The sequence below is a fragment of the Triplophysa rosa genome, linkage group LG4 (genome assembly GCF_024868665.1).
Source record: "Triplophysa rosa linkage group LG4, Trosa_1v2, whole genome shotgun sequence".
In the NCBI taxonomy this organism is placed as follows: Eukaryota; Metazoa; Chordata; class Actinopteri; order Cypriniformes; family Nemacheilidae; genus Triplophysa; species Triplophysa rosa.
The window spans coordinates 5,174,790-5,193,517 of record NC_079893.1 but is presented as its reverse complement, the minus strand read 5'-3'; the positions used below and the strand labels follow the sequence as shown (position 1 = coordinate 5,193,517).

At 38.1% G+C, this 18,728-nt stretch overlaps 1 protein-coding gene across 1 annotated transcript; it reads left to right on the top strand.

Annotated features, from left to right (window-relative positions):
• Positions 1-5,782: 5,782 nt before the first annotated feature.
• LOC130553618 (endonuclease domain-containing 1 protein-like) lies at positions 5,783-7,715 on the top strand. Its single transcript, XM_057332686.1, has 3 exons — positions 5,783-5,826; positions 6,074-6,380; positions 6,839-7,715. Exons 2-3 carry the CDS (start codon positions 6,105-6,107, stop codon positions 7,496-7,498), a joined length of 936 nt encoding a protein of 311 aa, XP_057188669.1. The 5' UTR covers positions 5,783-5,826; positions 6,074-6,104; the 3' UTR covers positions 7,499-7,715.
• The last annotated feature ends 11,013 nt before the right edge of the window (positions 7,716-18,728 follow it).

Sequence of the window (18,728 nt, the reverse complement as noted above, 5' to 3'; positions counted from 1 at the left end):
ATCACAATTATACAGTTAAAGAGATATCAGAGAGGAATAGAAAGATGTTACAAATAACAGAGCAGTGAAACTCCACTCTTATTGTGCTTTAACGTCTTTAAATTCAGAAAAGTTATTAAAACCATATTGTGCAAATAAAGTGTGTGGAAAATGTGTGTGGAGTCTGCTTTTTTCGAGTGTTGTGCATGTCATATGATCTTGAAATTGTTATGAAACAGAAGCTTCTAGACTGAGAATTATGTAGGGTGGGACTTGATTTCCTCCTTCGGGAATTGATGGGATTGTTAGAAGCTGGATTGAACAGTCAATATAGTCCCTCCCTCGGGCCAAGACGTACACCATACAAAGAAGAGATGCCATTTAAAGGAGGATGGGAGGTTAATGTTTTTTTGATAAAAGATTATAGGACCACATACATTTAAAAAGAGGATTGGCCCATGGTTAAATCAATCATAATAATCCTTCCAGAACAAATTAAATAACTGTCCATTTTGATTTTCATGGTCACTATAAAATTGGATGTGTGTCTGTACTAAAATGACAAGAACACGAGATAGAAGCATTTGGAAAAAAATGGAACAAAAAAGCAGTTTAGCGTTGTTTCCTGTCCACTGAAAACTTCAACTGAAGTTTAAAGACAGCTGTGTGATGTAGATAATAGCTTCTGATGATATTGATTTTTTAGCTTCAGTAGCTAATGGACAGGAAACAAATGCTTTTACAAGCTTTTATAGTTCACTGTACCACTTTCACTTTCTACTGTACTGTATATGCTGCACCAAACTGTGTGAACGCAGACTACTGTATCTGCAATGCGGAAAGGACTGCAAAAGAATGGCTTATATTTCCAAAAGCTTGCAGCACTCGGAAAATAAAATGTGCCTATGTCTGTTTAGACCCTGATGTGGTGCTAAGCACTTTATCACGTCAAAGTCTGGTTTTGTAAATATGGTCTTTGCCGTGGGTTTTTGTGCACACGATGAAATCTGTGCATACACACGTTTTATTAATGAGGCCCCTTGGTCTCTGCTCGATCTAGAAAAATTGGGTTTTGGAATATGGAAGCAAAAAAAACAGCTTTTTCTAGTTTCATATTTTTTTGGTAAACTAAAACCAGCTTGGTTAACTGCTTACCAAATATGCCCTAAACTTTCATAAACCCTCCTGTATAAAAATGGCTTGTTTTAAATTTCAATATTATTTTTGTAATAGCTGTTGTGTGCAGGGAGAATCTACACTGTAAAAATATTGCCTAAGGAATTTACAGGTAATAGCTGGCATAAAAGTTGCCAACAAAGTCCTGTAAAAATACCTGTTAATTATTGTAAAATAATTTGCAACATAATTCTGTACAGCAATTTACAGTTAAATGTAATTAGTTAATGATAACCTGCATGAGGTTTGAGTTAAGAGTTTGATGTGGCATTCATTAAAAACATTATTTTTAGTAGAGTCAAATGAATAAAGTTCACAAAACTATATGTGACCCTGGACAACAAAACCAGTCTTATTCGTCAATTTTTTGAAATTGAGATTTTTTACGTAATCTGAAAGCTGAATATTTAATCTTATATGGTTTGTTAGGATAGGACAATATCTGGCGGAGATACAATCGTTTAAAACTCTGGAATCTGAAGGTGCAAAAAATCTAAATTTTGACAAAATTGCCTTTGAAGTTGTTAATCAGAGTCAATGTAGCAGGCCATCTACGTTTTTATATGTTTACCGTAGGAAATTTGCAAAATATTTCCGTGGAACATCGTTACTTAATATAATGACTTTTGGCATAAAAGAAAAATCTATAATTTTGACCCATACAATGCATTTTTACTAAAAATGTTCCCATGCTACTTAAGACTACTTGTCATGGTTCTGCCCCATCTTGTCTTGCTTTTCTTGACCTAGTGGCAGAACCATGACAGAACCTCTTGTTTTATGTGGAGAGAAGCGTTTTGACCCTGTAGGCCTTCCACTCTCCGGTGTTGCGTCTCTGTTCCCGCCCTTTCGTCTCCTCATTATTGCTCGTTATTAGTTCATGCCCCACACCTGTTCCCTCTTGATTTGTCCCCTTATTTAATGCCCCTGTGTCTTCTGTCTTGTGCTGGATCATTGTACTGTGGTGTGTGTGTTGCTTGTGGTGAGTTCATGTAGTGCAGTGTAGTGCAGTGTAGTGCAGTGTAGTGCAGTGTAGTGTAGTGTAGTGCAGTGTAGTGCAGTGTAGTGCAGTGTAGTGCAGTGTAGTGCAGTGTAGTGCAGTGTAGTGTAGTGCAGTGTAGTGTAGTGCAGTGTAGTGCAGTGTAGTGCAGTGTAGTGTAGTGTAGTGTAGTGCAGTGTAGTGTAGTGTAGTGTATATGGTAAGTGTTATTTTTTAGTCCTGTCTAGTTTAGTTAGTCCGTGTTCCTGTTTTTATCTTTTGTTATTTTCCCCCACGTGGGTCTTTGCTTTGTATTTATTTTTATTAAATGTCTTGTTAACTCCTTACCCACTGTCTGCGTCTGGGTCCTCTGTACCTTTGTCCTTGTGTCTCACCCGAGAATACTGACACTATTTACGATTCTCTTCCCTTCTCTGACTTAAACACAAAAACTACTCTTCAACACAATGACAACCCACAAAACACACATCAGAAACAGTCAACTGTTTTACAATGCAATGCTGTATGCACTATAAGTTTACAAAAAACTACTGGCAAAAGAGTTGCCAATAACTTACTATTTTTCAACATTTTCTTGCTGTAAATTCAACTGACAATTTGTTTCTGTTATATTCTGTTTCACTGGGTGTTTTTGATCTTACACCTTAATTTTAAAGTAAAGTATGGTCTGTAGTTTGATTTCTGTAAACTTAAATACAAAAAAAAATCTTATAAAGAATTAACAGAGATGTTGATGTTTCATTTTAAGTCACCATTATGGTGATCAGTTTTTGTTTCAGTTGGGCTCTTGACCCTTGAAATTATAATGTTTGCTTTTGCTGGTTGCTTTAACTTTGTGTTACAGTAATAAGACACATCTGTTATTGAGAAAAGAACTGAGAAAGAGTATCGTCAGATGACAAATTGTTCAGTGATCAGATTGATTTGATTTAGCTCTGTTTGTTAATCAGACTGTGCTAGTGTTTAGTATTATTTTTAGTGTATTAAATTAGGCATTAGCTGCAACATCTTGAGACTGAGCAATAAATTGTAATAATCTGATTTTCAGACACATCCGAAAACATTTTGCAAAACAATCTCTGGGTGAGATGTGGATTTGGAAACAGTCTCTGAGTGCTGTAAATTCATTGTATTTTGCAGCAGGCTACTTTCTCAAAAAAAAAAACAATTACCCAAAATGCAATTCACATTTCTAATTTCTACAACATTTCACTGAACATGGTGCCATCTAGTGGATTCTCACGAATAACAGGCACAAATAATGGATTTCTCATTTCCTTATGACAACCAATAATTTTAAAGTAGCTACAATCGAGACACGACGCAACTAGAGACATGGTAAATTTGTACTCTATACGTATATCCTAAACCATTGAATTGTGTTAAGAAATGTAAACGTGATTGTGCTTTTAATGCCGAAAAAGCGCAGCTCTCCCATTGGGTTCAGTGGGCTTTTAGTGAACTCTTGCCCTCACCAATATGGTGGCGCCATTGACGTATCGCAGCAGCGGAGCAAAGCAGCCAATGCGGCATCTAGTTACGTCTATGGTCCAATCTATTTTCCCATGCACTCAAAAATACCTACTATTCCAACACAAACAGTACCTACTACAGGGCTAGTATAAGTAGGCGAATTGGAACGTAGGCTATATTTTTTGTGATTTACAGTTTTCTACATACAATTATTTTGCATAATGTAATAAACATTCTCTGAAAATACCTTGATATCTTACGGTTATTTTTTGTATTAATTTCAGTATTTAAAATCATTCATTTCAATATAATCTATTACAGTACAGTTGTAAACACATATTACGTATTTTTGTAATTTTTATGGCTGTAACGTACTTTGATCCTCAAGACTTTAAGATTTTAAGACTTTGATCTGGATTTTCTTATCTGTATTTCACAGACAGGGTTACGTATTTGAATAATCATTATTTTTACTAGCCACTGAATTTCATGTTTTATGTGCTGATGTGCGCTAGGTCTCAAATGTTGGATAGCTACTTGTGATCGTACCCCAGATAGCACAATCCATCTGGTTTACGTCTATTTGACGTCTGCATTTACATCTGCAAGACATCTTAAATACATAGTTTGCTCATCTGCAATACGTCTCGGAGACGTCTGAACGTCTGTAATACGTCTGCTAAAGATCTGGAGATCTGCTGCTTAAAAACATCTGCTAAACATCTTAGAAAGAGCTGTTGTACATCCATTCTAAATCATAAACATCTTACAGACATCTTCTAGATGTCTATATGATGTCTGACAGCAGACATCTCCGAGACGTATTGCAGATGAGCAAACGATGTATTGTAGATGTCTTGCAGATGTAAATGCAGACGTCAAATAGACGTAAACCAGATGTATGTGTGCTATCAGGGACAGTAACCTATATCAATGTTAATACTAATTCACAGACCCATGACTGAGCCTTTTTCTGATTCTTAAATCATTGCCATTGCTTCAGTTATGAATTAAAAGGTAATCAATTACCAATAACTGTCGATTTATAGATAATATTTTAACTCTGTGTTCATATTTGTATTTACAGGCTGGAGCAGCCCTACTTTAATGGGAGCATTTTTTTAATTTTTTGACGTCTGTGTCTAGTTTTTCGACAGGGAACCTTCCAGCCCTCCGCTGTGACAGCTTTCATGCAGAGCTGTGTTGATGTCATGCCACATGTTCTTGAGCGGGACACTTGTTACCTGTAAAATGCTGCAGAACACCCTGCTGGACAGGTTAGTCACCACAACACTGTCAGGGTCATGGGGTCCATTTCAAGTACTGATAAAACATGTAGCTTAAAGTTGCTATGGATAAAAGCTTCTGCCAAACGCATTTTCCATGAACATGTTTGGAATCATTCCTCTCTCTTTAAATATTATCTAATGCTGATATCGTTTTTTTTTTAAGTCATTTAGTGGTCCCATTTAGTGTTCTTCAGTAAGCCGGTATGAACAAAACTCTGCACCGATGTGAAATGTCATCTTTGTGAATGTGCCAAACTGAAATCATTATATTTCGATGCATTGTGTTTATTGCTGTCTCTCCCTCTGTTTTAAACGCTTGCCATATAGCCTGTTATCAGTCAAAATTGACGACAATTTCTTTGGACTTTTGAATATGATTCTATAAATCATCAGACATCTGTTGTTTCCATATCTAGGATGAGCTCAGGGAGGCATTTTCAGTTTGTTACCCACAAAAAAAGTGCTCTGTATGTGCAACTTAAATTTTTTGAATTTCACAAATTCCAAAGTGACAGTCATGCAAGCTACACATTTTTGAATCCGTATGTGTTCCCAGGGAATCAATGCCCCGGGGCATTTTTATTCTGGAATAGCCCCATATTTTGTTGAGAAATGGAGTTGCTTAACTTTGTATTGTGCATACATTGTTAAAGGCATCATTTTTAATTCGGGTACAGTATGCATACATTGAACGTTATATGTACATGGAAGCCAAAACATTTATTGGAAAAGAGAAGGATAAAACATAACTCCGCTGGTTTTAGTTCCGCATGTATTTTTATAAACTCCAAAAAAAAAAGGAGAGGTGGTAGGCATGAGGTTATAAGTAAAATGCAGATAAAGGAAGAGACTTAAATAATTATACTAGCACTTGGCAAACACGTACTGGATAACCTGTGGTAAAGAGAGGTAAGAAAACTAATTTGGATATGCATTTGTGTTTTATATGTTTACACTATTTCTTTTTTCACATTGAAAATTGTCAAATTGTAAAGTTTTTGTTAACATTGTGATATTTTATCTTTAGATTTTGAACTTTATCTGTTCTTAATGCAATTATTCAAATGCATTTATTTGTAATATATTTTGTTTATTTTTATAATAAAGTACAATTCCGAAATTTTAGATAAATTCATAATTTACATCTTTTTTTCAGAGAATTGTGAAGTTCTTCAGCTCACATCATCATGTTCTTTCTTCCCGTGATGCTGTTGCTCCTCTCTGGTGGCTCAGCCAGAGTTGTGTTGGATTTTCAACATGAATGTAGTGGGGTTTTTCACCACAATATTCCACCAACAGTATTTCCTGCACCTCGGTTCAGACAGATCTGCCAAACTCTAAATAATGTTTATCATTATGCCACACTTTATGACACCAGCAACAAGATCCCTGTGTACTCGGCCTATGTGTTTACAGGGTGGGTGAAATGCATCAGAACTTCCAGCTGGTACATTGAACCTCAGGTAGGCTATGTGAAATGTTACTCTGGCACGGTCAAAAAAAGATGTGCTAGATTTTGTACCTTTGGCCTGACCCAGCAACACCAAGCTACACCTTGACCCTTTTCGGTGCAGAAAGAACAATTGAATGATTCCTCTTAGGTGTAGGTTTTTGAGCGTGCTGCCTAAGTCACAAGCTATAGGCATGAATTATGCACTTCTTTTTGTGACAGTGAAATGTATTCACTTTTATTTGATTCATTTTCACTTCATATTTATATTTTTAACATTATATCTTAGTTTTATAATGATCAACATTGTTTCATGTTATAAAATGGAATTCGAGTGAACTACTTCACAGTTTTGTGACAGAAAGATGGATGGATAACTGCAGCTTTATATTACAAGTGTTTGCTTTTCTTCTGAACTGATCCAGCTCACCCTTAAATTTATCCAGCTTTTCATTTTATGTAATTTTGCAGCTTGAAGGTCCTAATGAAGACCCAAACATGGCTCAGGAGAGAATTCCGGTAGAAAAGCAAGCTTCTAATAGAGATTACATAGGCTCTGTCTACCACAAAGGACACCTGGCTCCAGTCTCTCTTGCTAATTCACAGCAGTGTGCTGATGCCACATTCACTCTTACCAATGCTGCCCCTCAACACCCATCATTTAATAGTGGTAAGTGGAGGGCGGTAGAAAGCAGTATGAATAAAACACTGTCTAGTCAATGTACAGGACCAGCTTACATTGTTACAGGAGTGGTACCAGGTAATAAAATCATTAAGAACAGAGTGAGGGTGCCAAGTCATTTTTGGACCGCATTTTGTTGCCAAAGTAATATTCAGCTAATTTCAGGGGCAGTTATTGGAAATAACTACAACGAATTTCCTGTCCAAATGACTGTGAGACAGTTAGAGACCAACTTGACAAACCATTATGGAGTTAATTTTACTTTGTTTGATAATAATTGCGGAGAAGCTGTCTATGTTCCTGTGATAAATAAAGACAGACTTCGACAGTCCCGCTGCAAAATTCAAAGAACCCAAGATCGAAGATGCCGCATAGAAAAGAAGTGCGGAAAACGTAGAGTATACTGCCGTAGAAACCTTCCAAGAGTGTCAGCTTTGCGATTGAATTAGTGATAGAGGAGACAGAGAGTTGCTGTTTGTAATGCATTATTTGTCTTAAGTGTTGATTGTTGCAAACTAAAGCCTTTGGATATGTTATATTTCAAATTAAATCAATGATTTTTCTGATTCAGATTATTTGTTATTCTCGTCTTCTACTTTATTAATTCAATAAATAATAACTCCGCTTGTTATGCTGAATGTTCATGATGATCAAAAATGCAAATAAACTGGCAACATAATAAACATATATGAAAGCATACATTATTGTTTACTGTCATCCATTTAACAGCACTTCTGTGTTCAGTGTTCTATTCTGACCATAAACATTACCAAAATCATCTATATCAATTACTGATCACATCAATGTGTTACAGATTGCATACAGTGAATTATGCACTATATCATATCTTTTGAGTACAGTCCAAAATATTAAATTTAACCAAATAATAGCACAAGAGTTTGCATCTTTATTTTATCACACACACACACACACACGCGCGCGCACACACACACACACACACAGTGCTCTGTGTTTTTCATACACAACACTACATATTTATCTTTAGGTATGCATCTTAATCTCTCAGACTAATAACACAATGAAAATTATGTTGCAACTAAAAAATCTATCTAAGAAAAAATATATTTATTCATAAATTATATTTGAGCATCTTCAGTGTAGTCACCTTTTGCAAAGAATTTGCAGAAATGTTATATTGTCATTTTATCAAGCAGTGTCTTGCAATTTAAGCCCGCGATGCTCTTTAAATAATATTGAAGGAGTTCCCATCTATTCTGATGTGCTCGTACTGACTGCTCTTTGTCATTCAGTTAAAGTCATCCATTTCAAAGACATTTTTATTAAACACAATTATATTTTTTCAGACATTTTCAGCATACACCTTCAGATTAAAACCTATTAAAGAGTCATAAGAAAGAGGGAATTAAAAACACTGTTATATATTTGCAATGCCCATCTCTTTAATACATGGAAATGAACTGGGTGAATTTTGGGTGAACTGTCCCTTGGGTTAAATTTTGTATTAATACAAGACTTTTAAAATGAATTTCAGTATTTAAAATAATTCATTTCAGTGTAATATTTTTTCATATTTCTGTCATTTTAATGGCTGTGACAACTTTGATGTATTTTTAACTCATAATTACATTTTAAGATATTGATATGGATTTCACAGACAGAGTCACATATTTGTATTTAAATAATACATATTTATAATAGTCACTGATTTATATTATGTGCTGATGTGCGGTCTCAAATGTTGGACACTTGTGATCATACAGTAATATAAATGTTAATACTAATTTACAGACTCACAACTGAAAGTTGTTCCATTTCTTAAATCATTGCATTTGCTTCATGTAACACTGTTCAAAGTAGGGAAGGAAGGAGGCGGGAACTGTCATGAATTGCATGCGGAAGAACCCAATTGCAGGCAGGCGGTGGTGAAGGGGTTAACACAAAGACTTTATTACAAAACAAACACCCTCGATGGGGGAAAACTAAACTAAGACTATATACAAAACAAAAGACTTCCCACGTGGGGGCAAAACATAAGGACAGGGAAAAAATAAACTAACTATAAACAGTGACACAATGTCTTACAAAACACGGAAGGGTAACAAGGCAAGGCAATGCAAGGCAAGGTAATACACGATACGTACAATCTACAAGGCAAGACAGGAGGAACACGAGCATACACGGAGACTATACAAAACGATTCAGCACAGGACAGCAAATACAAGGGCATTAAATAGGGAGACTAACAAAGGAGGATAACAATGGGCAGGTGTGGGTAATGAGACACAGGAGGAAAGCTATACGAGGAACGAGAGGGTCGGGGCCAAAGACGAGACACGAGAAAGCACATGGCATGCCAATATCTAAACAATGCCATGTCTTTCTTACACTTAACACGTGGGTCTGTCATGGTTCTGCCACCAGACTCAAAAAACCATGACTAGGAAGGCAGAACCATGACAGGAACCAGCGAACATTCAATAAATTTTAATCAAAATAAACAAACAATAACACGGAAATAAAAGGGCCGACAGCCACCTCACGGTAGACTGCCGGCCACACAAACATAAATAAAACTTAACATATGTCCGGGCCCGGTCCTCTCTCATCCGTAGTCCTGTCGCTCGTCCTCTTATGCTCCCGATCTCCTCTGTGAGACATGTGGGACCGGTGTGCGCACAGCTGATTTCCACTATCACTCACGCCACCGGCCCCGCCTCGTTGCCCCACGGCTCTCGTCCCGCCTTCCTCGCTACATACCCCCATCGCCCCTCACAGGCCGGGGGTACCACCGAGACTGTGCTTACTCCCCCCCCGGGAGCCAGTCTCGGCGTCCGCAGCCCCTGGGGGTATGCACCGACGAGACGAGAGAACGGACACGGAAGCACCAGGAGCGACAGGGACGAGAGAGGGGAGAGAGGAAAAAAAATGTTGGTCCGGCTCCCCGACACACTGTCGCTCGGTCCTCAGCCAGCCGAGAGGCTCTTCCTCGCGGTGCCATGCGGTGGTACTGGACGCTCGGTGGACGGCTCGATCCTCCTCCGTCCCCTGGCGGCCGGCGATGGCTCCTCCGGCTGGGGCAGCCGGCAGCGTGTCTCCCGTCTCCTGCTCCTCCCCTTCACAGCGGACGGCAGCAGGCTTCGGCCCACGGGCAACGGCGACGACTCCTCTGCTCCCTCTCGGATGGCAGCCACCCCACCTCGACCCAGGAGCACGGCAGCGAGCTCTCCGTCCCAGCCGACGCATACTTGCTCCAGCACCACCGCCTCAGGCAGCCGCTGGCGGACGTCCTTCGTCCGCGCTGCCCGAACTCCTCAGAACCGCGATGCCGCTCGGCGGCGAGGGCTCTTCGACAGCATGTCCCTCCTTCCTTCCGGGTTTCGGCACCAATGTAACACAGTTCAAAGTAGGGAAGGAAGGAGGCGGGAACCGGCGAACATTCACAAACTTTAATCAAAATAAACAAACAATAACACAGAAGTAAAAGGGCTGACAGCCACCTCACGGTAGACTGCCGGCCACACAAACATAAATAAAACTTAACATATGTCCGGGCCCGGTCCTCTCTCGTCAGTAGTTCTGTCGCTCGTCCTCTTATGCTCCCGATCTCCTCCATGAGACATGCGGGACCGGTGTGCGCACAGCTGACTTCCACTATCACTCCCGCCACCGGCCCCGCCTCGTTGCCCCACAGCTCTCGTCCCACCTTCCTCGCTACACTTCACTTTCACAATTCATTTGATATTTAAATATAATATTTTAACTCTGTGGTGATGTTTATATTTACAGGCTGGAGCAACCCTACTGTAATGGGAGCGCTGAAGTGTCAGCAGCTGCGGCGTGTGTCTAGTTTCTCGACAGGGAACCGTCCAGCCCTCCGCTGTGACAGCTTTCATGCGAGGTTGTCCTGATGTCATCATGTGCCACATGTTCATGAATGGGTCACTTGTTACCTGTAAAATGCTGCAGAAAACCCTGCTGGACAGGTTAGTCACCTATAGCTGAACTGAGCTTGACTGCAACACTGCCAGAGTCATGGGGTCCGTACTAATAAAACATGTAGTTTAAAGTTGCTGTGGATTAAAGCTTCTGCCAAATGCACACATTTGAATGAATGAACATTTTCAGAAGTCATTCCACTCTCTTTAAACACTAGCAATTTGTATTTCAAGTTTTTTTATTTTAATGTTCTTTGTCTTTCCCTCTTCTTGCAGTTTTTTATCATCTCGTCCTGCTCTTAGTGTGTTGATTTACCCTTTACTACATGAGGACCTGGACAATGTGATCAGGGGTATGCCACTGTGCCATCTGTATGAGATCACACTTTTCAAAAGCAGAGTTGCTGAAGAGCCCGTGAAACTGTGACTGACGGAACAAAAGAGTTAATTCCTGGTGATTGTACTTGGGTAATGCACAGACAGTGCACATATCAGCATTGTGTATCATAGGCAGTGTTGGGTAAGTTACTCTCAAAAAGTAATTAATTACTAGTTACTAATTACATATTCAATAGTGTAATTAGATTACTGTACAAATTACTCTCTCCAAAATGTATTTAGTTACTTATTACTAATTACTTTCTATATCCTACATCAACCTTGATTAGTTAAGTGATTCAAGGATAGACATGAAAGGGCTCTTTTAATTCATTTAAATAAATAATATTAAACTACATAAAGTACTCTTATTAACTGACCAAAGTATTACAAATGTGAGAATTATACATTAAAGCACAGATTTTAAAGTTACACTTTGAATTTTGATGTCAATTCCACTATTGCACACACATATATTACACAAAGTATTTAGTTTAATTACATCAAAAGTAACTGTAATTAAATTACAGAAAAAATAAGAGTAATCCCTTACTTTACTTTTTCAAGGGAAAAGTAATTAAATTACAGTAACTAATTACTTAGTAACTAGTTACACCCAACACTGATCATAGGAACTCTCCTTTTGTTTAAAAAAGTCATTCAGTGGACTCATGGAAATTGTTAACCGTTTGTATTTGCTTGAGAGATCTTAGTGCCAAGTGGACAATCACAATGTCATTGTTTTACAGTAAGCCAGTATAAACAAAACTCTGCACCGATGTGAAATGTCATATTTGTGAATGTGCCAAAATTAAACATACTTTATATTGTGATGTATTGTGTCTATTGCGATCTCTCCCTCAATTGTAAAAGCTTTAGTCATTACATTAGTACATTCTGCCTTGTGCTCGCTGGCATTAACTGCACTGTATAAAAAAGCACCAATTTCAGCTGCCTTAAATTTTTAAGTTAAAAATATACAACTAGATTTTTTTAAGTCAGTTCAATATAATTTAAGTTTATTGACTTATGAAGCTAATTTGATTTAACTTAAAAAGGGTGGCACGATCGTCATCAGCCCCTGTTAATATGCCAACTTCAACATGAATCTCACCACAGGGTCGCTGCCATAAATTCTATTTTTAAGCCTTTTTAATCCGTTTTGGTGAAATGCATTGTGGGAATGCCTTCATATTATCCTTAAAACTTTAAAAAGTCCACTTCTGTAGATTCAGTAGAAAATAATACTGTGGTGTGCCTTCATTTCCTCATTATTGTAAAGGGAAACTGCATAACATTGTGTGATTTGTGCATACATTGCACTTTTATTTAAGTTTAAGCATGCATTGAACTTTGTGTGTATTGAACCCGAAACATTTCCGAAAAAGAGAAGGATAAATCCCAAACTCAGCTGGTTTTAGTTTTACATTTTCTTTCCTCAGAAATATGAAAACATGAGACATTTGGCATAGACGTTTTGTCACGGTCCTGCCTTCTTGTTCATGATTTTCTAGTCGTGTGGCAGGATCGGGACAGATCCCTTATGTTTAGTGTGAGGAAGCCATGGGATGTTTATCTTTAGACATTCCATGTGTTTTCTCGTGTCTTGTCATTGGCCCCGCCCCTCTCGATTCCTGTATTGTTTCCCGGCCGTGTTTCATTACCCTCACCTGCCCTATGTTATTATCCCTCGTTTGTCTTCCCTAAAAAGATCCTCATGTTTCATTGTCTTGTGCTCGGTGATTGTTCGTGTATGTGCTTGATGTTGTGTAGCATCGTGTTCACGTCCTCGTCTTGCTTTGTCCTTTCATCTGTCCCCGAAAGTGAGTTTATTAGTTTGCCTTAGTTTCTGTTTTTCCCCATTGCGGGAAGTTTTTCTTTGTCCTTTTGAAAAGCCTTTTGTTATTGTGTTTGTCCCCCATCGACAGAGGTGGGTAGAGTAGCCAAAATCTTTACTCAAGTAAAAGTACAAGTAACTAGAGAAATTGTTACTCAAGTAAAAGTAAAAGTCACTATTTTAAAATTTACTTGAGTAAAAGTAAAAAAGAATGCAATGAAAAAACTACTCAAGTAGCTAGTTACTTAGTTACTTTGTATCTGATTATATAGGCCTACTACATAAAATTAATATTAACGCCAATATTTTAATATTACATTATAATCAATATTTTTAATTATCATAAGCAGATATCTTTGCAATATACTAGAGAGACTAAAGAATAGAGACAAGCATTTCTGTACATTTCATCTAGTCCTGATGTCAATGTAGTTTACACAACTTATTTAGAATAATAGACCATGTCAAACTAAAGCATGAACTAAACTCAGAGCATTTCCTAAGATGATCTAGAACATCTGCAGTGCTCTCTTAAATGAAATACACACTTTTGAACAAAGCTCATGTTTTCTCGTGTTGTGTCACGTGTGTGTTGTGAAACGCTCTTACTTGTAAACAAACAGTAAACAGTGAACCACACGCCCATCAACACGTTTTCTTCCTTCTGTTCTTCAAATGTATATTTCTGCAAGCCCACGTCTCTGTGTCTGACAGGTAACGCGCATGTTGCTGTGTCTGACGAACAGGTCGCGCGGGTGCGCGCATATGGCGGGCATTTATCATTGCTGGCAAACAATATGACACATTTGCAGTTTTGATTGTATAGATATAGATTAATATCCACTTCATCCAACGCTCTTTGTGTTCTGCGTGTTCTTAAGTTTCGCGCTACGAGGAGTGAGTAATCCTGCTTCAGATGATTCAGATCGTGCTGCGAACTGAACAAATCATTTGAACTGATTCATTAGCCTATTCAAATGGTTTTGCCCATTGTTCAATTAATGCTTTCAAAAGAATCGACTCAAAAGAATCGATCAATCGGGAATGCCCGTAAAAAGAGACGACAACCTTGAAATAAACAACGCGTTTTAAAAGCATATTTTAAAATGAAGGAACGAAGGAACGTCACGCAATGTAAGTTATGTAACCAAGTAAAAGTACAGATTTTCTATTAGAAATTCACTCAAGAGTAAAAGTACACACTTTTAATTTTACTTAAAAAGTACATATTTTACAAAATGTTACTCAAGTAAATGTAACGAAGTAAATGTAGCGCGTTACTACCCACCTCTGCCCATCGAGGGTTTTTGTTTTGTTTTATTAAAGTCTCTGTGTTACCCCGTACCGCTGCCTGCGCTTGGGTTCTTCTGCTCGCTGTCACACCATACATCAAACCCCCCCACCCCCCCACCCGGTCGTGACAGCATTTCATGACACGTTTTATTAATGTACTCTATACAGTTAATATATAGGGCAGATACGGAAATTATACTTACACATGATAAAGAAATACATTTTCTTTCAATTTCAAACTTTGATTTACTTCCACCTTATCTGTGCTTAATGCGGATACTTGATTCAGATCCATATTGTTTGTGATATAATTTATTATATTTGTGAGATTATTTTATGAAACGAGTGCAATCTAGAAATTTTGCATTCATTGAAATATATATTTTTTGTAAAGTTCTACAGCCCGCATTCATCATGTTCTTTCATCCTTTTCATTTTGTGCACATGCAGGGCATTGTCATTGTGGGATAGCACTGACATTTATTACATATATAATGACTGTAGATGTAATGCAGTAAGATATTTCAATGGTTTGAGTAGAATAGTCTCTTATTTTGTTAAGCAAATGTTTTTCCTGTTGCTTGTTTTAAAATGAAAATGTGATCATAGTTAGTTAACTTGTAATTGATATAGTTAATTGTATTTTGTTTTGTAACAGGATTTAATTTGTGGGTTTTTAACTTTGTTTACTTCTACCTTATCTGTACTTAATGCAGTTAGCGGTTTCAAATTTGTGCACTGTAGCATCTTTATATTCATATTTGGTTCTTGTATTTTCAGAAAAGTTCAAATTCTTCATCCCATGTTCATCATGTTCCTTCTTCCTGTGATGCTGCTGCTTCTCTCTGGTGGCTTTTTTCCACACAAAATATCTGCCAAACTCTGGATGACATTCCTTATTATGCCACACTTTATGATACTGACAACAAGATCCCTGTATACTCGGCCTATAAATTTACAGGGATTGTTATGTTATTGTTAAAAGACGGAACGCATGGTACATTGAACCAAAGGTATGTGTAATATAACTCAAGGAGTTGTTGTTCAGTTGTATTAATTGTATTAACACACGGACAATGTACAGATGGATATTTGCTTTTCTTCTGAACTGAATAGTTCTCAGGCTTATCTTTTCTTTTGGTTTAATGTTGCAGCTTGATGATAATAATGCAGGAACAAACATGGAATCAGAAGGCCAGCGTGATTTAATCAACCAAGCATCCAACGCAGACTATAAGAACTCAGGCTACCACATAGGACACTTGTCTCCTGTGTCTCAAGCAAATTCACAGGGATGTGCTGATGCCACATTCACTTATGCTCTTACTAATGCTGCCCCTCAATACGGCTCATTTAACAGCGGTCAGTGGAGGCTGAGGAAAATTGTTAAAGGTAAAATTATGAAAGTCTTATGTGCTATTAAAGGAGTCATTCGCCGGAAGTACGTGTTTTTCTTTGTCTTTTGTGTGTTATAAGTTGCCCATGCATGTATTAGACACGTGAAATTGCAAAAATTTAAGTGTCGGAACAAAAGATGTATTTTATCTAGAAGTGAATGCTCACCCAGACCTGCCTGAAACGCCTCGTGTAACCAGACCCCCACAACTTGACGTCAGCTCGTGGAGTGATTTGACTAAAACCGCCCAAATCTACACGCAAGTAATGTGGGCGGTCTTGTAAATCTCATTGTACCGCCGCCGGAGCAGCCATGTCGTGGAGACACTGTGTGTTCCGTTGCCAAAAGAAAGCCTCTTTGTTTTCTCTGCCAAAAGAAGAGTCGACAAAAAACGAATGGTTACATTTTATTTTCAACACTGTTCCAGAGAAGTACAATGAAAAAGTGCTAGTTTGTGCAGAGCATTTTAACGACGATTGCTTCACACTAATCTGGGAGCGATCAAGACCGGCCATGCACGGCAGCTTCTGTTAAAAAGTGGGGCAATTCCATCGGTTAAAACTCCGCGAGGACAGTCTGGGGCTTCAGATTCACAGCCTGTAAGTATATTTTCATTTAAAAGACTTTGTTACGGACTAACGCGAGTTGAGTTTGTCGTGTGTTTGTGATCTGCAAATGCAGACACGCGCGCAACGTGAAAAAGACAACATAAGTCCTAATAATCAGTAATAATGTCCCAACTAGAGGCAACACATGTCGTGTTTGTTGAGTCTTTGTTGAGTCTGACGAGACATGGCGTGTCGATGCCATTTTATCACCTGTCATTAGCTTTGAAACCTGATGTTCCGAATATGGTAAGAGGCGTTACATTTCCGTCACACAATTGCAGTATTCCACCAATCACTACGCAGTGGTGAACTGGCCAATCATAGCACACCTCGCTTTTCAGAGCGATGAGATAAAATATCCTCACGTTTCAGAGAGGCGGGTCTAAGAGGAGATACACACATGCACGGTATGTGGAAGATACAGCGTTTTTTAACCTTAAATCGTGTATACACATTGTAATACATCTAAAGCAAGCAATAATATTCGTTTTTGCCGTGTCATATGACCCCTTTAATAACAGTGGGGTTTACCAGAACTTCAGTATTTTCTGCTCTAATTTTCTGCGCTTTAATTTTTAAAAACATTAATTGTTTGCTGCAAATTCAAGATTTGACATCGACAACTTATTTAGTTTAACGCACTGTCAAGAAAAACGAGGTCTGTCTACACCCCAATAGTGTGGTGGATAGTAACAATCCTTTTGCCCCCCCACATCTCAACATTTTTCAAAAACGTTACCTAATAAACTTGACATGGGCAAATTAAAAATTGTGTTGTCTCTGTTGTACTTTGTGGGTCAAGTAGAAATGGGGAAAATGGCCTAATCCTTTTTATATGATGTTTTTTTTTAACATTTTTACTTTTTAAAGAGTAAGTAACATTGGATTTTTAAGGTCCTACTTTGGTTTATGGAGTGTCCAACAACAAGTTTATTTACATAGAAGGTGTAAAAACACTATTATGTCGTAATAATAGGCAGTTATTCTTATCTTACTTCTTGACTGACTCTCAAATGATTCATTCCACGATTCATCTGTCTAATCCCCTCCTATCTGCTAGCCTAGTCTAATGTGATTGGTCAGATGGTGTAGTCTGTTGTGATTGGTCAAACGCATTCAGCATGTGCCGCAAACGGAATGCCTATCATCATTACGGGAGTCTGCTGTGATTGGTCAAACCGTTCATCATGTGTCGCAAATGGAACACCTACCATCATTGCTGGATTACGGTTTACAGGTGGTTGGATATTATATACAGTGTATAGATAGAGAAGGCGGGGATTTTACCTCACCAGTTTGAGCCCGAGTCTGACGAAGAAACATCCGAAGACAATAGTAGATAATAGATAGACGATAATAGATTGAACACTTAAATTAGCCTAGCTCATAAATAAACTGTAATACCCCAGAAATAACGTACATGTTTACGTTAGCGTTATATGCATTAGCTAAACACAGACATAAGGAACACAACTATTTCTTGAAGTTAAGACAAAAAGAAATAATCACACTTACAGGTTGTGATTCGGTGGGGCTAACAGGTCCGAATAAAGTTGGTATTGCCCCCTATTTCAAGGATAGTCGTTTAACATATCCTGCAGTGAACACGCCAAGATTATTGAAGCAATCTTCGGTGAAATGATGCGCACACAGTAAAACCCTGGGGTTATACTCCTTTGGTGTCATTTGAAAAATGAATTGCAACCATTGTTTCCTCAAAAGTTCTTACTTTGGTAGTTTAAATAAGACGGACTTAGTTTCACAACGTAGAACACAGATTCTAGACATGATGCACACGCATCACGAACGAGCGACAGTGTTTGGGGGAGGAGAGCTAAATTTTCGCGGCAGTCCCAGCAAAACGTAGGCGGGGACTATTTCTAGTGACGTAGATACGCGGTGGTTAGAGACTCGGACTAGGTCATGTCTCGTTTGCATGATTCAGAGTTGACTCCCTCTTTTTTACAAGCCAATAACTTCGTTATTCATTCACCTTCGGACTTACAACTTGGCAGACTGCTTACTTTCAAACACGGCAACATAACACACTGCATGAAATGTAATTTTCATGATCTAATAATGTTACTTAGCATACTCTTTAAGCATCTGTTGAGTTAACGTTACGTGTCAAACAAAACAAGTGAATGTTAGATGTTAGCGTTTTATGTTTTATTATTCTATTAAAATGTTCTATAGTTATATGACAAAGTCTGCTTGTTTTGCTGAATCATAATAACGGCACATTTTCAG

Coding starts and splice junctions, on each gene's coding strand:
- LOC130553618 (XM_057332686.1), top strand. CDS start 6,105: ATGTTCTTTCTTCCCGTGATGCTGTTGCTCCTCTCTGGTGGCTCAGCC. Junction 6,381..6,838: donor GCTGGTACATTGAACCTCAG/GTAGGCTATGTG, acceptor GTAATTTTGCAG/CTTGAAGGTCCTAATGAAGA.